The sequence below is a fragment of the Prunus mume genome, linkage group LG7 (assembly GCF_029339155.1).
Source record: "Prunus mume cultivar Tortuosa linkage group LG7, ASM2933915v1, whole genome shotgun sequence".
Lineage (NCBI taxonomy): Eukaryota > Viridiplantae > Streptophyta > Magnoliopsida > Rosales > Rosaceae > Prunus > Prunus mume.
Window position 1 is genome coordinate 5,848,994 of NC_142704.1, and position 21,939 is coordinate 5,870,932.

The 21,939-nt window shown below is 44.5% G+C and overlaps 1 protein-coding gene across 2 annotated transcripts; it reads left to right on the top strand.

Moving 5' to 3' along the window:
- Nucleotides 1-516: 516 nt before the first annotated feature.
- LOC103338035 (4-coumarate--CoA ligase-like 9) lies at nucleotides 517-20,728 on the top strand. 2 transcript variants are annotated; one of them, XR_016121963.1, is made up of 9 exons: nucleotides 524-1,671; nucleotides 2,375-2,564; nucleotides 2,744-2,889; nucleotides 3,000-3,067; nucleotides 3,476-3,578; nucleotides 3,702-3,846; nucleotides 4,104-4,317; nucleotides 19,259-20,294; nucleotides 20,388-20,728. XR_016121963.1 is itself a non-coding variant. In XM_089041339.1 (6 exons), exons 1-6 carry the CDS (start codon nucleotides 628-630, stop codon nucleotides 3,825-3,827), a joined length of 1,677 nt encoding a protein of 558 aa, XP_088897465.1. In that variant the 5' UTR covers nucleotides 517-627; the 3' UTR covers nucleotides 3,828-4,037. The 2 variants fall into 2 exon arrangements, 1 of the variants encoding a protein (XP_088897465.1); XM_089041339.1 differs by lacking the exons at nucleotides 4,104-4,317; nucleotides 19,259-20,294; nucleotides 20,388-20,728 and having other exon boundaries at nucleotides 517-1,671; nucleotides 3,702-4,037.
- The last annotated feature ends 1,211 nt before the right edge of the window (nucleotides 20,729-21,939 follow it).

Here is a 21,939-nt window from a genome sequence, read left to right on the forward strand (position 1 = left end):
CCAACATTACGAACCTGCATATGTCAATGGTTGGTTAGGTTGCGTACCACTCACATGCGTATACGACTGTCCTAAGCACATCTCAAACATAAAAAAATCTATATCCACCTTACGTGTTACTTACCACTATATACAGCATGGTGATTAAAGTGAAAACCTCCCAATACCATATGCTTGGGGCCCAGTTTGGCAAATGCAAAGAAAGGCAAAATATTCCCCGCTTCCAACGTACGCATTAAACCCACGTTTCCTCCATTCTACATCCATCCACAATGATATATTTACTTTCCTTCCCAAAGCTAGAAAAAGCCAAGTCAAACATGTGTAAAGTAATAATAAATGGGTGATGCTAGAGGCACCAATTTTGGGTATCAATTTGGGCACCAACTCTCTAATAGAGGTGGGGCCGCTAATACACTGGAGCCACGCTCTATTAAAGAGTTAGTGCCCAAAATTGATACCTCTAGCATTTTTCATAATAAATTACTCTCTCCTCTTTTAGTTCTTGTTTGTCTGGATTTTATAATCAATGACAATGAGTAGGTCTTGGCCACACTCGCAGTGTCACAGTTATATTATATATATAAAGCTTCTGAAGAGCTAGCTTAGCTCCAATTCTAATCAACCATGGCGGAGGAAACAAATCCCAGCCGTTGGATCGATCCCAAGAGCGGCTACTGTCCACAAACCAAGACATTCCACACTCTCCGACCTCCGGTCCCACTCCCGCCTCTCTCCCAACCCCTCTCCATCACCCATTTTGCTCTCTCCCTCTTCCAATCCTCTGCGGTCGCCCCCACCACAACCGTCCTCATCGATGCCGCTTCCGGCCGCCATGTCTCGTACGAGAACTTCATCGGCCAAGTCCACTCCCTCACTCTCTCCCTCCAGTCCCTTGCCCCCGCTCTCTCCAAAGGCCACGTGGCGTTCATTCTCTCGTCTACTTCCTTCCACATCCCCGTCCTCTATTTCTCCCTCCTCGCCTTAGGCGTCGTCTTTTCGCCCGCTAATCCAATCGGGTCCGAGTCCGAGATTGCCTACCAGGTCCGACTCACCCGACCCGCCATCGCTTTCGCCACATCAGCAACCGCTCACAAGCTCCCTAAGGATGAGCTCCGCACCATAATCCTCCTGGATTCACACGAGTTCCTGTCCATGCTCAATCGGGTCGGATCATCCGACACCCGACCCGACTTCGGAGTCGAGGTCAACCAAACCGACACGGCGGCGATTCTCTTCTCGTCCGGCACCACCGGACGAGTCAAAGGTGTTCTCTTGACTCACCGCAACTTCATCGGCCTACTAGCCGGGCTCCACGTGCTGCAGCGCGAACCCGACCCTACCCTACCCGAAGAGCAAGTCGTCTCGTTGTTCACGCTGCCTCTGTTCCACATCTTCGGGTTCGTCATGCTGGTTCGGGGGGTGATGATGGGCGAGACCTTGGTTTTGATGAAGAGGTTCGATTTGGAAGCGATGCTGAGGGCCGTGGAGAGGTACAAGGTCAGCTACATCCCGGCGTCTCCGCCGTTGATCGTGGCTCTGGCGAAGTCCGAGCTGGTTCAGATATACGATCTCAGCTCTCTTCGGCTTCTCGGATGTGGCGGCGCGCCTCTGGGGAAGGAGGTTGCTGAGAGATTCACTGAGAGATTTCCCAATGTGGAAATTGCACAGGTCAGAAAATTAAATTATCCGTTGTCGGAATTACATAATGCAGTTTAATTTTAGGCGGTTGATTTTATAGTTAGTTACTAATTAATACGGTTTAAACGTTGGGTTTTGATATTTTGGTCCCCCAATTTATTTATTTTTCCAACTTATATTACTGGTAAGTGAATAATACGTTTATAATTAATAATACACATAAAATACATGTATAACTAAAATAAAATGCAAGTAGCCTATGTGTGTTTAAAAATATATTAAACTTTTTCCGTATAATAATACCTGTATTTACTGTGGTTGATTTAAGGCATTTGTGATTAATTAAGGTCGACATATCTAATCCTACAGTTTTGATTAAGGTTATACTGACTTTCCACATTGTGATTAATTTAGGAGACTTTTCAGTTGTAAATGTATGAAGGCCAATGCGGGTTGGTTGCTTTTGTGGGTTTGAAACATGTGAACAGACTTTTCAATATTTGTGATTCATTTGAATGACTTTTCAGTTTTGAAGCAAAGAGTCAATGACCAATTAATACAAAAATGTGGGTTGCTTCTGTTCTGTGCCATATCCCAACAGGAACAGAATAGTGATGATGACTGGTTACGTTACTTGCATAATTCTGTTGTGCAGATGGTATCACATGTGTGATATGCCAAACTCTACTCTTGCTAATTGTCAAATGCTTGATTAATATTATCGTTTATTCAGGGATACGGTTTGACCGAAAGTGGGGCAGCGGGTACGAGGATGATAGACTCTGAAGAGTCAAAACGGCATGCTTCTGTGGGCCGCCTATCCGAAAATATGGAAGCCCAGATTGTTGACCCCGAAACTGGAGAGGCCTTACCTCCTGGCCAGAGGGGCGAGCTGTGGCTGCGAGGCCCAACAGTCATGAAAGGTAATGAGACTTTGTCATGTCACAAGTGTACTATATTGCAGAAATGGTTTATCTTAAGATAATTTATAAGTTTTCAGCGCCTTTTCTTACAAATCAGTTAATATAGGAGCAAGTTCTAGCCATGAGTCGTGACACCAATACCTAATCTAATTGATCTTTGTAAAACCTTTGACTTACAGGTTATGTAGGAGATGACAAGGCAACTGCTGAGACCTTGGAGTCAGCCGGGTGGTTGAAGACGGGTGATCTTTGTTTCTTTGATGATGAGGGGTTCATCTACATTGTTGACAGGTTAAAGGAATTGATCAAGTACAAGGCCTATCAGGTGATTGCAAGAGATATCCTTCGAGAGTTAAACTCATAACAAAGATGGTATTTTGATCAGTCCATTTGAGTAATGTGTTGTTTGGTCTCTCTATGTCGAACAAATTGCAGGTACCCCCAGCTGAGTTGGAACCCATACTTCAATCCCATCCCGACATTGCCGATGCCGCTGTGATTCCGTATGTATCTAGTACTATGACATTCTTTGCTTGTGAAAAGCTAGTTTCTTTCCATGCTCTTATGGCATCAATCTATCAATTGCCGACTTTAATCTCTTATTTGTCACTTTTGAAAATTTTTAGAAGTATTTAGCTGGGAAAAGAAACTGGTCCATAGAAAAACAAAAAACAAAAGAAATTCAAGAACTTATGAGGTCATTGAAGAAAATTTTGACAGATATTTTGCCGATAAGTTTGCCTTTATGAGAAATTTGGTCTTTTGCCTCCACTTTCTTGCATAGTTAGTGTCATGGTTTCATGGTAGAAGATCATAGTTTCTGAAAGAATGTTGCAGTATATTTCATGTATCTGTTTACCTCCTCAAGGTATACTAGTTCTGATTTCTGCCTGTTGGCGTTTCTGAAGCAGGTATCCTGATGAAGAAGCAGGGCAGATTCCCATGGCCTATGTAGTTAGAAAGCCTGGAAGCAATATCACTGAGGCCGCAGTTATGGATTTTGTTGCAAAACAAGTATGCTCCTGAATACTTGTAAAAATATCCAATTGATTCTTTTCATAATTAACATCCATACTTCCAGTTCTCTTGAAGTTGTATGTTACAGGGCATCATATTGAAGTTGGTTTGTTATTGCAGGTTGCACCCTACAAGAAGATTCGATGCGTATCGTTTATCAACTCCATTCCAAAATCTCCAGCAGGAAAGATCTTGAGGAGGGAGCTCGTTAGTCATGCTCTATCTAGCCATTCATCTAAATTATGATTTACTTCTTCAAACAAATGTAAGCTTGCTGAGCATTGCATTCCAATTCAACATATCAACTTGTTTTAGCACGTATATAAATGCAATCGATCTTGGAAGTCACAGTTGTTATGTTTCTAATCAGAATTCGACCGTGTAAAGCTTTTTGTAAGATAAACCTACGTTTGAGCCTAATTGAAATCTGGCCAGCTGAAGCACAACCTTTCCACACATTATTTGTTTTTGTTTTGTGTCCACATTATTTATGTTTACTGTTGTTTATACCAAAATGAACAGCCAATGAGAATCGGACGCGTTGATAAGATTGGGTCTATGATAGCCTTCGGCACCTTGCTTCGGCACCTAGCCTACCGATCCAACGATTAATGCAACCTCCTCTTCTAGGACACGTGGCGGCTCACAATCGACGTCTACAGTCCCACATCGAAATTCTACACAGCTTGCACATCTCCCAAAGTTTATAAAAGAAGCACAATTCTCCAAAATAGAGGTAATCGAACTTACGGCATACTGCCTATTGATCTGTTAGTTTAAGCTTACTAAATCCGTACTTACTTAAGCATCGAAGAGCCTTCATCGGTGCCCTAGGTCTTACTGAGCGTTTTGTTATCTTGCAGATCACGCGCTTTACCGAGGCTCGAGCATATCAAAGACCCAAACATCACTAAGTTGAGTGGGAAAGTGCGAGCCATTTTCCTACATCAATTTAGGCGTCGTATGTGGGAAAACGATAAAGTCGACCCATATTTCTCGAACACATGGGGACCACTTCAGTACCAACGTTCCTATCGGAAGAAGGATTACCGTTAGGAAGGCAAAGCGGAGCTAGCCTGCTACGCCCTTGCACTCCTTTGAACGCACGGTGATTCAAACCAGCCGAGCGAGCTTTTGGCCCAAATCACCTCTCTAGAAGGACATGGCAAAACTCCAAGAACATAACAATCTTCTTTCGTCTAAAGTGGACAAAACTCAAGAATCGCTTCAATCGCAAAGCGCAGAATATCCAAACTATCGAATCTTCCCAGTCTGCGCAGACTCTAATGGACGAAGAAGGGTAAGAAGGGGAAAAGGCAACGCCGCACCTCCAAGCGGTTGTAGTTCGGCACCTAGGGACCAGCGGTATCGAAGAAGGTTTACACCGATCGCCATCGGATCAGCGATAAGGAAGCCGAAAGGCGAGGTCTCCAATCGGGATCAATGCTAGGTTGAGAGACTCACAAATGAGGGCTCTGGTAAGCAAGTCGCCCATTCGAAAGGTACGGGGTTTGGAATCAAAGCGAATTCGACGAGCATGTCCCTTCCAAAACCACCAAATCAACCTATCGTTCGGCAACTCCCACGCGATTCTCTGGCGCAAGACCTTCAAGTCCGTGGAGATCTTGAAGACTACGATTCAGGTCTCAAGCCGAGACCACGCTATCTGTCTACATTTCCAAAGATTCAAAAGATGGAAAGCGATAGGACTCGCTTCCAAGAGCCCGATGGGGCAAGCTTCGGGACCGTTCACCGAAAGCATAAAGTGCTCACGGCAGGATAAGGATATACAACCACCGCATACCATTCTACACCGCTGTCGAAGACCCTTTAACGCATCTATATTCCTTCCAATCGCAATAGGGTGCAAGAGACTCAGCGACAAAGGACAATGCTTGCTCTTCCCATCCTCCCTTACAGAGGCATTAAATTGGTTCTATGCGGGCCGGGAATCGTAGACTCATTCGACGAGTTAAAGCAGATTTTTCTCAATCACTTTATGATCCAGACGGACCGTCTGTATTTTGTCGATGATCTGTACGATTCGGCATAGAAAACGAGCGATCGAGAATATGCCGCGCGTTTTAGTCATGAATACTCGAGGTGCCCAAAAGCGGATGAGGCTACGGCGCCTTTCAAGAGCGACCTTTGGTCCTCACACTACCTCGTGCACTTTGTAGCAATTAGCGCCTTATGGCGAGTTGATGAAGCGAGCAACAATCCACGCCAAGGTGAATATTTCAACTCAAAGTCAAGGCTTCGCTCGGCACCAAGATTGAAAAGTTATCCGGCAAGGGTCACCGTACACCCTAGGAGAACCGAACCCTTGGCGAGCACAAGCGGAAAGATGGCCGTGATAATCGGCATGGAAGCTCAAAGAAATAACGAGGGAAATAGGTTGGAATGACCACGCGCGCCCTACCAATTACGGCACTCGGAAGTCTTTATCTGCTAAATACCACTTATGAGGCTATCTAATGAGCGACCACAGGGATAATACCCAAGCCAAATCACCGAAAGCCTAATCAGCGGGACAATCGGGATACCGTAAATTCCGCCAATATCACCAAGACAATACCACAACATCGAGGAATGCATGCGTGAGGAAGATCATTGAGCGCTTAATTCGAGAAGGAAAGCGGATCAAGATACATTGCGGACCATCGTCGGCTTTGTCGGCGTGAACACAAATCAGCGTGGTCAACACCATTAGCGGAGGTCCCACTCTGGCGGGATCATCTAATCGGTCGGTGAAACAATACGTGCGTACCGCTCACTACCCTCAAGTCTTCGGCATAGAGGTCAGCCGGCACCACAGGTACGAAAGGTTGGGTGGGAGCCTATCACGTTCTCACGAGAAGGAAGAAAAGGGATAATTTACCACGATGACCCAATGATGATCCGAGTGAAATCGCGATTCTGATGTAGGCGGTCTTGTCGACAATGGAAGCTCGGTAAATGTAATTTTGCCGATGCTTTCAATGGAATGGGATAGCAAATAGTCGAGTCAATTGGCGATAACGCCATTGCTAAGCTTCTGCGGGATCGGTCTAACCAATCGGCGGTGTCGGTCTACCATCGCCTTGGCATAGCCCTCGAAGAACAATGATATATGATCGGTTCCTCATTGTCGACGCCTTGCGGCATACAGCGTCATTGTAGGACGAGCGACACTACGAGTCAAAGCACACGTCCCCACATGTTCTTGATGAAGTTCCCAACCTACGGTATTGGCGTCAGGGAGACTCGATGCAGACGTGCTATGCGACGGCCACGAAATCGGTAGCTTGCAAACTTCTAATGGAAGCAATGTATGTGCAAGTGCCGAATGGTAGCGGGCCCATAGGCGACCCAAGGATGAAACACCAACGTCACTAGCGCAGCACAGCCGTCAAGAACAGGAAGCGATTGTGTTGAATGAAGAGCATCCGATCGGTGCGTAAAGATCGGCACCACACTCAACCCCACCTCCGAATGTAGTTCATTGACTTTGCGGCACAATGTCGAGGTCTTCGCGGTCTTATAGCGGGCATATCGCGAGTCATCACCACAAGCTCATCTCCCGCCTATAAACCCGAACGGTATGAAGCCATGCGTATCGAAGTTGGCAAGCTAAATGTCATCGGCTTTATTAGGAAGGCTACGTACTGTCGACTTGCCAACTCCTAATGGTTCTGGAAGGCCAGGACGGATAGCGAATGTGTCGAGGACTATATGGACTGAACATAGCATGTCAAGGATAGCTTCCGTTGCCGGATCGACCACCAGGCTTGTGGGCGCTCTGCGGTTATGAGCGCTAAGCTTCATGGGCGCATATTAGTTACAACGAGAATTCATGCACCGCCGACGGCGGGCATACAGGCGTTCATTACGACATGAGGTTGTACTGCCATAATGTCATGTCGTTCGGCTTGAAGAACACGGAGGCAACATATCGAAGGCTCGTCAATCGAATCTTTGCCAAACATATCGGCAAAGATCGTGGAAGTATCATCAGCGATATGTTGGTAAAAAGCCGGACAACAGAGGAGCACCTACACAATCGGCTCTCATGCTCGATATACTAAAAGACTACCAAATGAGACTTAACTTGACGAAATGCGCCTTCGGTGTATCTTCAGGAAAGTTCCTCGAGTTCATGATCATCCAGAGAGGTATCAAAAGCGAATCCCGAAAAAATCAAGGCCATAATCGATATGGAGAGACCGAAAACGTGAAGGACATCCAAAGCCTTACCGGACACGTCGCTTGTAACACCCCGACTCTGTTTAATTTCCAATGCAAATAGAAAAACTAAATTAAATGTGAAATTACGAAACTACCCTTGAGGTATGGCATTTCGGTCATTTTCTTGTCCGGAAGGATTTTGGGACCACAAGTGGTTTGGTTGCGTAGGTGGTTCTGAGATAAATTCGTGGACAAAGGCGGTAGGCTTGAATCGGAGTTATAACGAGGTTTTGGCGATGAAATTTCCTTCGGTGGCAAAACCGTAAATAACTCGAAAATAGTATTTGTAAAAACAAAAAATCAGATTTTTATTTCATTTCTCTCTCTTTCTCTCTCTCTCTCTCTCTCTCTCTCTCTCTCTCTCTCTCTCTCTCTCTCTCTCTCTCTGCGGTTTCGCAAACCTCTCTCCCGATTGGTGCAACCACCGATTGAAACCATCACCGAGTGACACGGTACCAAATTCGTGCCCCAATCAAACCCGGTAAGCTCAGTCGCCAAGAATGCAGATTTCGGAAATTGCAGAAAATTCGCGGTTTTTCCGAATTTTCAAATCGCTCGTTCCGGTCAATATTTAGGTTTTGGCGAATTTCGGGATGAAATTCCGGCCACTTCCGGTCAATATTTGGGGTATGCCCAAGAACAAAAGTGGCTCCAAATAGGGTGTTACATCTAGGGTAGGAGTCTTGGGCCGAGATTTTGAGATTTTCCAGCCAAGCCTAATCGCTTTGGACACCTTCGCCAGCGTGTGTGGCGTGGGCAAGTGTGGTGGAGCTGTAAGTATCAAATATCATAATAAGTTTTATAAAAACCTCGAACTTTCATTCGAGCATATATAAATTCTTGATAAACATAATAAAACTATGTCATATTTCCATAAATGAAATCATACTGAGTTTCAAAAGAAAAGTCCACTCACAAGTAGTGCCACACTTGACCCTTAGAGGTCCTGCTGCGTATCGGGTGAGATACATGATTGAATACGAAAATCGATGAGCGTCAAGCGCTTCAAAACAGAACTTTAAAACAAAACCCTAGCTTCGAGAGTTCCTATAGGTTTTACGAGATCTAGGATACACGTCCTGTGCGTTTGGTCAAAGCGGACGGTTAGATCGCTCACGATCGCACAAATGGACGGTTATTGAAACCCTCATCCTAGGTTAGCATTTTCGGAGTATCAGGGACTCCGTTTACGATTCATCGAATCCTACACGATCCTAAGGGTATCTAGAGGAACATACTTGGTTGAAAGCGATCAGCGGTCGGGACATATCGAACCCGAATAACGCACAATATGCGATAATTCGTTCGATTGTCAAACGACCTCGGAATCGAGATCCGCGAAATCCTACGCGCTCGTGACAACCTAAGGATCACTGCTGGAATGATTTACAGCTCCACCACACTTGCCCACGCGCCGCCACACACGCTGGCAAAGCGGTGTCCAAAGCGATTAGGCTTGGCCGGAAAATCTCAAAATCTCGGCCCAAGACTCCTATCCTAGATGTAACACCCTATTTGGAGCCACTTTTGTTATTGGGCATACCCCAAATATTGACCGGAAGTGGCCGGAATTTCATCCCGAAATTCGGCCAAAACCTAAGTCGAAAATCAGACATCCTACGCTCAAAATCGATGTAATCCTATCTAACCATCAGCTAGAGCATGGAAAATAGGTAGAAATTCATACCTTATACGTCCAATTTGGTGGAGAAATGAGAGAGAACGAGCGATTTGAAAATTCGGGAAAAATCACGATTTTCTGCAATTTCGGCGAAATCTGCAGCTGGCGGCGAGACTTAGGCTGAGGTTTGTGGTGGGGCACGGCCGTCAGTTTGGGTGTCACGGTCGGTGGTGGCTTTAATCGGTGGTTGCACCAATCGGGAGAAAGGTTTGCGAAACCGCATTTTAGAGAGAGAGAGAGAGAGAGAGAGAGAGAGAGAGAGAGAGAGAGAGAGAGAGAGAGAAAATGAAATAAAAATCTGATTTTTGTTTTACAAATACCCTTTTCGAGTTATTTACGGTTTTGCCACCAAAGGAAATTTCATCGCCAAAACCTCGTTATAACTCCGATTCAAACCTACCACTTTGTCCACGAATTTATCTCGAACCACCTACGCAACCAAACCACTTGTAGTCCCAAAATCCTTCGGACAAGAAAATGACCGAAATGCCTACCCAGGGTTGTTTCGTAATTTCACATTTAATTTAGTTTTCCATTTGCATTGGAAATTAAGCAGTCGGGTGTTACAACCTACCCTTATAAAAATTTCGTCCCGAAATTTACATACTGTTAATTGAAGAGATAAGGGTATTCGTATTTGCGCCTCGGGTTCCCAAGTAGCCTCTTCAACAGTTTGACTTCTCCACAACACTTTCACTACAGAATGGATCAGGCGCAACTTCGCTCCTTCACTACAGTTGTTCCTCGTACGTCAAATCTTCATGCAACTCCATAGGTTGATGCTCTAAAATATGAGAAGGATCAGGCATGTACTTCCTTAACATGGATACATGAAACACATCATGTATCCGAGATAGTTCTGTTGGTAAGGCAAGTCTATAGGCAACTGGCCCAATACGTTCGGTGATCTCATAAGGTCCAATATAACGACGGCTTAACTTCCCGCGTTCAGAACCTCATCACACCCTTCCAAGGAGATAGCTTCAAGAACACCCAATCTCCAACTGCAAACTCAAGATCCTTGGATCGGTTATCCGCATAACTCTTCTCGGTCTTATGCGGTTTTCAACTTCTCTTTAATCATTTTCACCTTCTCAGTTGTGGCTCGAATACTATCTACCTTTTCCAACTTCCTTTCGCCTACTTCATTCCAACAAACAGGAGTTCTACACATTTTCCCATATAGAGCTTCATACGGAGCCATCTCAATACTCGAATGATAACTATTGTTATAAGCAAATTCCACCAATGCAAGGTGAGTATCCCAACTGTCTTTCAGGTTGTAAAATACAAGACCTCAACATGTCTTCCAAGGTCTGAATGGTTCTTTCCGATTGTCCATCAGTCTGTGGGTGGAAAGCAGTACTAAAATGTAACTTAGTACCCATAGCCTCATTTAAACACTTCCAGAAATGAGATGTGAACCTTGCATCCCTGTCCGACACAATAGACACAGGAGCTCCGTGCAATCTCACAATCTCATCCACAAAGAGTTTTGCCAGCCTTGACAAGGAATAGGTTTCCTTTATAGGTAGAAAATGGGCGGACTTGGTGAATTGGTCAACTATCACCCAAATTCCGTCATGCCCCTTTGAAGTACGTGGGAGTTTGAAAACGAAGTCCATTGTGATAAGCTCCCACTTCCATTCAGGGATCGGAAGTGGTTGCATGAGTCCGGACGGTTTCTGCCGTTCCGCTTTCACTTGTTGACAAATCAGACATTTGCTCACATACTTAGCAATATCTCCTTTCATATGCGGCCACGAGTAGTACTCCCGTAAAGTCCGATACATCTTAGTACTACCCGGATGCATAGAGTAAGTAGAAAAGTGAGCTTCTTCCATGATTTCTCGTCTCAAGTCTTCATCGTTCTTGGGTACACAAAGACGAGTTCCAGCTACCAAAGCTTCATCATTCCTTATTGCATAATCCGTCCGTGTACCATTTTCTACTTCCGACCTTATCACACAAAGATTAGGATCTCTCAATTGTGCTGCAATCACCCGCTCAACCAGAATAGGCCTCACCTGCACACTAGCAAGCATTCCTCCCCGAGGAGTCAGTTCTAACTCCACACCATCTTTTCGCAGTTCTATCAATAACGGAAGATAGACCATTCTAAGATGAGCTAAACTTCCACCAACATTCCTACTTAGTGCATCAGCTACCACATTAGCTCGACCGGGATGATATTCAATCATACAGTATAGTTTTATTATGTTTATCAAGAATTTATATATGCTCGAATGAAAGTTCGAGGTTTTTATAAAACTTATTATGATATTTGACTTCTGAGAAACTATATTTGCATGCGTCTATGCATGAGGTACGTGATGGTTGATATGAGCTATGGAAAGGTAATATTTGATTTGCTAGTTGGAGTGCGTTAAGCACTAATTCATGTACCTCCCCTGATCTGGTCTTGGTTACGGATGTTGAATACTTTGAAATTATGAGAACTCAGAACATTCTTGAGGGGATGTTGTTGTGGACCTGGATTTGGGGTAGTCTGCGCGTAGGGGTATTTGTGCGTACAAGCTTTGGCTATCGGCTATGCGTCTTTGGTTGAGAGTTAGTCCCCAGTTGGACGGCTCGTTCCCTAAACACATGGTGAATTGAGGAATGGCTCTACCATGTAGACTAGTCAAACAGTCCCCCGGTTGGATTGTTTCCCCGGTACAATTAAATATTGGTTATATTCGATACTATTATTATTATTATTATTATTATTATTATTATTATTCTGTTACATCATATATTTAGTATGTATATAATTATATGTATATATGAATGTTCTTTGGTTCTATTTCTCGGTAAGGGTATTTCCTCGCTGGTCGTACCTTTGAGAATGTTTATGAGAGTCTAACCTCTCGGAACTCTTAAATTGAGTGGTGGGCTTCGTGAAGTATTATTCACGGATTACGGATTTGAGATCCGGTATAAATGTGTTAGTATGTATGCATATACTGTTTATGTTGTTTTGTTATGCTTATGGTTTCCTTGCATGTTTTAAGAAAGGTGGGGGTTACACTATTTTGTTTTCACTTGAACTGAACTTGATTTTTGTCCACTCATAACTTTCATTTTGACCCGATGCTTGTGAGCTTTGCAATTGAGCGGACCGGGTGCATCTTGGAATTCGAGTCTTCGTAGAGACTCTTGGTACCTTTTCCTTTCAGGTTAGACGATATTTGGTTGTATTTTGAATTTTGTAGATATGTTATATCGCCCACTGAGGGTTTAAATTTTGTGAGGCATGGAGGCCTTGTTTGTAAATTATTTTACTTCTTGTAAAGCATGCCAGGTTGGTTGTTTTTAATCATAATTTTGAGCAGGTTGACATTGGGAAATGTTCAATCTACTGAGACTCGCCAAATTTTTGGTAGAAAGTCTCATCTTTAGTAAATGGGCCCATCGGGATGATGTTAGTAATTAGGCGGGTCCGTCCCAAGTTCCGAGGAAATTCTGGAGGTCTGTCATCGCCGCTTTAACACACTTCATCTCCAAGGCCACCGATAAATGCGTCTTTTGTAGAGCCTTGAAATAAGGCAAGCGATATATCACATGGACTGTATCCGAATGCGATAAGGCATTTCAAGACCTAAAGAACTACATGAGCAAAGCACCACTGTTGTCAAAGCTACTTTCCGGGGAAATTCTATTTCTTTACCTTTCGGTATCTAGCATTGCCGTCAACTCGGTCTTGATCGCAAGTCGGAGAAAGCGAGAACTTTCGATTTTCTACGTCGGCAAGGCACTCCAAAGCGCAGAGCTTGGGTATCCCTCCTGAGCGACTTGCCTTAGCTCTCATAATCTCACTTTAACGACTCGCCCGTACTTCGCGCATGAAATCACGGTTTTAACTAACCAACCTCTTAGGCGGAGTCTTGTAAAGCCGAGCATCCGGCCGATTGATCAAATAGGTGATTGAGCTCGAGAATTTGACATACTGATTCAAGCCAAGGCTTGCAAAAAATGGTCGGTGTGCGATTTCATTTCCGAAGCTTACACCTTGGTACCACCGAACCCAATTGACGCTGATGCGGGAACCGAAAGGCGTAATGACAAACGCCTCGATCCTTTCATTCTGTATGGATTCGCATGTCGATGGCTCAGCAAATCAACAAGGTTGTGGAGCTAGTCTGGTGTTGACTACTCCAGACGGAGCCAAGGTCGAGTATGCCCTCTGATTCAACTTCAAAGCCTCCAACAACAAGGTAGAGTATGTGGCCCTCTTGGCCAGCCTTTGGCTAGTCAAGAGTATGAGCGCAAAACAAATCAGCATTTACAACAACTCGGCTCATAATGAATCGGATAACGGCGAATTTGCAGCCAAGGATGCCTCCATGTCACCTACCTATCGGCAAATTTCCCACCAATTCCTTCAAAATTCGGCCTATGAGATTGGCAGATTCCCATGTGAGAAAAAGTCACGCCGATCTTGTTGGTATGGTTAACCTTGCAATCAACGATAGGATTAGGAGGAGGGTGCGGTGCAAATCCGGCCCACCAAGCACGATAACCTCCGTATGCGTCGTGCGATCACGAGAACACTTGGATGTCCCCAATCTATGCATACTTAACAAATGGTACCCTGCCCCAAATCAAATCTCAGGCCCTTAAGCTACGGTACCGATCGGCAAGATACACAATCATCAACGATGTCATGTACAAGCGAGGCTATATCACGCCAGTATCCGAAATGCCTCACCACGAGCGGGGGACTCGTCCCGGGAAATCAATAGCGAAGTTTGCGGTAACCATACAGGGTCCCCTATGCAATTAAGGCCTTTTATCAAGGATATTACTGGCCAACTATGCACCAAGATGCGAATGTGCTAGTGAAGAAGTGCGACAAATGCCATTCGATAATGTGCCTCACATCTCTGCGAATCTACATCGCGATCGTAAGCCCATGACCTTTCGCCCAATGGGACCGGACTTGATTGGTCGATGTCGCAAGGCAAGAGACAGTCAAGTATGCCGTTGTTGTCGTGGATTACTTCACCAAATGGGTAGAAGCCAAGCTCTAGCAACTATAACGGCAGGCGGTTTGATTCGGAAGTCTTTGGCGATTCGCACTCGCCTCAAGATCAATCTATTCTTCGCTTTGCGGCTCACCCCAATCGAATGGTCAAGTCGAAACATTAAGCAAAATCATCAAGAAGCTACTCAAACGGCGACAAAGCCAAAGGAGCTTGGCGGAAGTGCGAGTATTATGGGTCATTCGGACATCCTCAATGGCAACCGGAGAAACCCCTTCTCTCTTGCCTTGGTTGAGCGGTAGTTCCGTGGAGATCGGCGAGCCCTCTTACCAACGGAAACCTTTGCTCCAAAGGCAAATGAGGAGGCACTTACATTGAGCCTCGACTGATCGAAGAATGCCGAGTGCAAGCCAACCTTCGGAATGAAGCATGCAAGCAGCGTCTCTCAAATCACGACTCAAGAGTCGATCCCGTTCTTTCCGAATCGATGATCGGGTTATGCAAAAAGTTTCTCCGGCAAACAAGAACCCCACATAAAGAACCCTCGGACCTTCCTTGGAAGGACCTTACGAGGTCATCAGCATCCTCCGATCGGGAACCTATCGGCTTAGAGACTCCAACGGCAAGACCCTCGGTCACCCTTGGAACGTCGAACATCTAAAATATTATTTCAAGTAGTCCCCTCACCTACGGCAGGTTGTAATTGTAAAACAAACTCCAAATATATCTTTGCCTTCGGCAAAATTTAATGAAAAAGCCTTCGACTTATATATATTCACAACCTTCGGTGTGTTTATTTATTTTTTGTTTATTAAAAAGATATGGTAGAGACCATCGGTCATGCAATGCTTTATAAACTTTTATTAGCCTTCGGCAGTAAATATGCCTGAGTTTTGGTCCAACCGATACTATCTGCACTTGAAAATTGTCAAATGGATAATAGCTTACGCCCATACGCATGATTAGCCCTTGGCAATTAAAATGCTTAGCTCGACTCTACCGACTAAAGATTCACTTGGGAGTTATTCTCTTATTAGCCTTCGGCAATTAATCTATTATTTAGCCATCAGCAAATAAAATGACTAATTTCTCAGTTTCTTACCGATTAAAGGCTCGCTCGAGGGTACTCCTTTTACTAGCATTCAGCAATTATTCTTTTATTTAGCATTCTGGTTTTACTAGCCTTCGGCAGTTAACTTTTTGTTAAAACGATTAAGAAACTAACAACTACCGATAGTGAAACCACTTGGACAAATAGTTGAAAAAGTTGGTGAAACCACTTGGACAAATAGTTGAAAAAGTTGAAATTAAATCTTAAAGTAAAAAGATGCCCTCAGTATCAACGAGTTCAGAAGAGCTGCCTTATGGCAGATACAAAAAATACATAAAATAAACTACGAAGATCGGCGGCATCGATCGGCGACGGCAGGAGCTTCTTGGCGATGCGAGGCCCTCGACAACAAGGACCTCTTCGGGTGTCCTCCTCGTAGTCTTCTATCATCTCCTCGGTGAGACCTTCCAGTAGAGGATGAGGATCGGCAATGAAGTTAAGGTTCAGCTTCCGCCGGATTGTACCTCTTGAAATGGTAAAGTAGATCCGCCATCTCCGAGCCCACCTCCTTGTCCAGGCAGGATGGAGAAGTCGGTTGTGACGGTAACCGATCGCCTCTGGGCGGCGACATCGATCTTCTCCCCCTTGGCTCGCTCGACTCCTCTAGAGCCACATGCACCACCTTCTTTGCCGTCTTGGCATCCTCGCTGCAGCCTCTGTGGCCACCCCATCTCTCGCCAACTTAGCCTCCGAAGCTTGGACTTGCCGTTCGGTAGCTGCTTGTCTTTAAGTAGATTAAGCGTGCTCTGGAGTGCTTTGCCGGCTTTGTCGACCTTCTCGCACGGCCATCCTCGTAGACCTTCTTGGCCCGCTCGGCAACATTGTTAGTATGCCGCATACACACCACATATCCATGGACACCTGAAAGTTAAAGCAACAAGTCAGGATCAAGTGGGAAAGCTAACGAAAACTAGAACAAGAGTAAAGAAGACTTACCGAGGCTTGGAGGCGGAAGGCACGACCGGTCTCTTCCCGGAGAAGTTTCTTCGGCAACTCATCTATCTATGACAACTCCATTTGCGAACCAAGGATCATATGGTTCGTAAATTGGACTGTCTTTGATGGGCATGTGAGGGTTACTGGAGCGGCAGGATTGTCATCGTCTTCGGCGCCTCCAACTACCAACCGCGTTTTGGCATCGGCTCCACCTCGAAGTCCACCTTAAATGGCCTTTTCCTGCGGCCTTGGAGGCAAAAGCCTCGGACATTGGCGCTCTCCTAGGCGCCGAGTTGGCCTCGGCGGCACTCTTGGGCGTCGACCGGTGTTGAGTGCCAAGAGCGATTGGTAGGGTTTGATCTTCCGGATCGCATGCAAGCTCCACCTCCGCGCCGTTTCGCCTTCTTCCCTTGAAGGCCCATCATAGGGCGCCTCTTGGAAGACTCGTTCATCCTCTTGGCTTCGACGGCTTTCCTTTCTTCCATCACTGCACAAGAGGGAGATCGGTAAGACATTGGTAAAATATAAATGAGGACGCAAATATGATGTCCACTTACTCTTTGTAGGATTGGCAAGTCTGGCTTTAACCAAATTCGCAATGAAGAGAAACTAGGGGTACACCCTCTCAATGGCAGGGACCTTCAACCTTACCCTGTCGATCTGTTGAATCTCAGATTGCGTAGGGCTCGGCTACTTCAATTTTCCTGCACAAGAAACAAAACGGTTGAGATTTCACAAGAAAGATAAGACAATCGACGTACTGAACGGCACGTCAACCTACCAGCTATTTGGAAGGTGGTGGGGATGTGGAAGCGGACAGGCTATCCCGACGGCAACTCATAGTTTCGAAAGGAGCACCCTCCGATTCCTTCACTACTCGAGAGGTCGGCCGCGGCAGCGAGAATAGCGGCGTTCGAAGCCTTCAAGCGGTTGGCCTAAACCCACCACCATGGTCGGCACTCTTAGACTTAGTAATCTTTGTAGAGGTAAGAGAACTGTTCGTATGAAGGTTCTCCTTCCTCGGCAATGCCATCTGTGGCGACAACTCCCATCGGCGCCACCGAAGTTAGGGTTGTATTGACTTGGCGCAGCCAATCTGCGCCAATATGCTCTACACCGTCGGTTGCGTGGCCGAACTCCTTGGAGAAGCACGTCGATGAAGAAGCGACCGTCATCTTTCGGCTTGTTGAGGGACTCGGTGGACCCGGGATTCTCATCCTCACCGAATTCGAATGCGATGCTCGACGGTGCTTGAAAATCTCGTTTGGTAAACTTGTTGGGCTCTAGGTAATCTACACGGCAGATGCTCTTTGGTACTCCTATCGGCACCCTAAGATTGTTGGGAAGACTACCGATACCCTCGGATGGGAAGGTGGTTCGGTGTTTGTCTCTCCACGGGCGTAGAGGTTTCGATTGGTGACGGCGCTAGACTCATCGTCTTGGGCTATGCGACGTGACGACCATCACGATAGACCACGGCCAGCGGCACTGATTGTTTAGTCATCATCCCCTTCACGATACCTTGTATAGGAGCGAGCTTGGGCCTTCACCGAGTATCTCAACATTGGTATCTTCTCTGTCGCCGGCATCGGGGCTACGGCCTCATTATCTGAATCAAGCAGACCGTCCGATAACTCCCGTCGAACGCATTGGGCTCACTCTCGAATAGTGACTTGCTATCGGACATCTACAAAACACAGAAAAGAAAACTAAGGGTCATGCAGAAGACTAGCCTACCGATTCCTACATCACTACCTATGGCGACTATACTACCGAACAGAACCTTATGGTCAGTCTAGTTCTTGTCAAGGAAGGACGTGCAACAAACAACAATATTAAATAAGAGAGTTAAATTAGAGTGCCGAACGGTACCTTAACTCAAGCTGTGAAGGAAGGTTAGTGAACTGTACTACCAATCACCTCGGTCGGAAATCGCCTCTGATTGCCGTTTGCTAAGCCGAAAATCGCCTTGATTGCCTTTAGCTCTCGTCGAAAATCGCCTCAACAGAGCTCTCGCTTCTCTCACAAATGCAAAGTGACTCTTCCAGAGTCACCTTTATTATAGGCGAGGTTCGGTACTCTCGAAAAACCAAGCGGCGCATAAATGCTCCACTCGCATAAATGGACCACGTCACATGTCGTCCGCTTGTGGGCGCTCTAACGACGCGGCGCGGATGACGAAGCAACTTTCGGTCCCATCATTCCTCGCAGGCGTCCTTCTAACTTCGGGCGTCGTCCTAAATGAAAGCGCCGGAAGGGTCAATATTGAGCCCTCCTCAATTTGAATTACGAGCGGTAAGATAGCGCCGCTGCCGATGAGAATGTCAAGTCCCCTTCCGAGAACTCTCAAAGGAAAACTTGGGGACTCTGTTTATACCAAAATGAACAGCCAATAAGAATCGGACGCGTTGATAAGATTGGGTCTATGATAGCCTTCGACACCTTGCTTCGGCACCCAGCCTACCGATCCAACAATTAATGCAACCTCCTCCTCTAGGACACGTGGCAGGCCCACAATCAATGTCTACTGATCCCACATCGAAATTTTTCACGCTTGCACATCTCCCAAAGTTTATAAAAGAAACACAATTCCCCAAAATAGAGGTAATCGTAACTTACGTCGCCTATTGATCTGTCAATTTAAGCTTACTAAATCCGTACTTACTTAAGCATCGGAGAGCCTTCGGCGGTACCACAACGGTGCCTTAGGTCTTACTGAGCGTTTGTTATCTTGCAGATCACGCGCTCTACCGAGACCCCGAGCATACCGAAGGCCCAACCATCACTAAGTTGAGCGGAAAAGTGCCGAGCCATTTTTCTGCGTCAACAACTGTATATCTATTTGTGAGAGAGTTTGAAATTCATCATTCAATCAAGGCCCTTTTGTGCTTGATCCTTGATGCACTGTACCTCCACAACACATACGCATTTTCTTGTTCTGGCCATATCCGTTTATAAATTGGCTGAACACTTGAGTCACTTGTTTACCTAAAGTGTTTTTGCTCATGTTGTATTCTGAATGTAATATACGTACTACCGCAAACTTGTTACCATTATTGTTCTCATGATAAATAATAGTTTAGCTTGTTATAGAATATAGATTTGTTTATGAGTTAATGGTTAATAATTGTCCTACAATTGAACTTCAACTTAATGGAAGAAGCAATGACGAATGATATTCTATTTATATAATACAGCCGTGCGAATATTACCATAAAATTTTCAACTTAAAGAGTATAGCCGTGCGGGTAGACTATTAAAATATTCTATTTATACAGTAGAGCCGTTCGGCTATACCATTTAAATATTCTATTTAAATGGTATACCTGCAAGGAGTTGATCAATAGTAAGAACTTAGAATTGACCTAGCATTCTGGCAATGCAGATTTCTGATCTTAATGGTAGATGTTGGAACTTCATAACGAGAATGAGAGGCCAAAGCTTGAGCCAGTTCTTTAATACTAGTAATGTTCAAGCTTGAAAAGCACTGTCTGAAATAGTCAAGGATTGATATATCTTCTTTGAAGGAGTGATCCTTTTCAAAGAAGATATATGTAGTTGAGAATGAAGTAATTCCCAAGGTATGATCTAATAATACTCACTTTTTTGGGGTTTTTATTTTTATTTTTAATGTGAACAGGTTATGGATAGGCTTCTAAAACTACCTCAACATCCTCAAGCACTTCAGACAGGTAATGTATTTTTAGTACTTATAGTTCATCTGTCATGGATGGTTCAGCTGAGGACTCGTTACATCTAGTTGAAGCCTAAAGGTAAACTATATCTTCTGCATCTTCTGACGTTGCGTGATCAATCTAGTACCATGTTGTTGATGATCTGAACATCTACTGAACTCTCTTCTGCAGTAAGGTCATTACTGAACTTCCACCTGACCATGCTAAGAGGGCTTTGGAGGCCTTGTGCTTGCCCGTCGTTACTCCTTTACAGGTGTGTAATTCATTTCCAGAAGAAAGTGTACATATAAATTCTTCTGTGGGTGATGATACTGAATTAATGCCGTCAACAACAAGGAAGTTGCCCATACACATTAAATAGCAAGCCTGCTCGTGATTTAACAATTCACATTGATCGATTTGGGTATATCTCTAGGTATGTATGATCAATATCTTGTTATTTCATTTTATTTTGTTCAGATGTGCTAAACATGCAAGTAAATATCAATTCCAGATATGTGATTCAACTGTGATACCTGTCTTTTTGCCCGCAACATCTTGTTTGGTCTTCAAAACTTTTCCTATTGCCTTATTTGATAAGAGGAAGAATTTGTATCAATATTGTTCTGTTTCCTTGTCGTTGGAGGTTCGGTGTGAGCCATATGAATGTTTTGCTCTGGCAATGCTGTTTTATTCAAAACTTTCTCATCTTATCATTGTCCTTCTGAAAATGACGAAGTTAAAAGAACTTGTCACTAGGCTTATTGCCACAATTACAAGGAGATGTCTTATATAAGAAAGATGTGTGAGGCATGCCTGCTTTCTATTCAAAGCATATAGTTGGGCGGCTATACTGTTAAAATATTCTAATCAAAGCATATAGCTGTGCGGCTATACTTGTAAAATATTTTATTTAAGTCGTATAGCCGTTCGACTGTACTTTTAAAATATTCTATTTAAATAGTATAGCCACGCGGCTATACGTTTAAAATATTCTATTTAAGGGTATCGCCGGGCGGTTAAGCTTTTAAAATATTCTATTTATAGAGTATAGCCGGGCGGCTATACTGTGTTTCTATTCAAAGAATATAGCCGCCCGGCTGTACTGTTAAAGTATTCTATTTATACTTTTCTTTACCGAGTATAGCCACATTGCACCAACAATAAAACAGTGTAACCTACCAAGACCAACACACCAAGGTAAATCTATCGATCCTTTAAAGTTGACTGCCAAGCCAACAATTGTTGCGTTCAAACTGTAGAAGATCTCAGAATTTACAAGGAATTGATCAACAGTCAGAACTTAGAACTGACTTGGCATTCTGGCAATGCAGATGCCTAACCTTAATGGTAGATATTGGAACTTCAAAAGGAGGATAAGAGGCCAATGCATGAGCCAGTTCTTTCAATAAGCACTCCTATTGAAAGAGTCTTGACGAGCTGAATTGATCTCTATTAGATTTAGCATCCCATATATCATGATCCTCATCTAACCAGAATGCCCCGCATGGTAGATTCTTACTCTCGGCAGATGTGTTTATTTTTACTTCAACATGTCCACGAACATATCATGTATATGAATGCATTCTTTGAAGTCACAGTTGTTATGTCTCTGATCAGAATTCAAAGATCCTTTTCGTGCTTGATGCACTGTCTGTACCTCCACAAGGAGAGGTGGGTCCCACGTGACAAACGCATTTTCCTGTTTGGATCATATCCATTCCTAAATTGGATGAAGACTTGA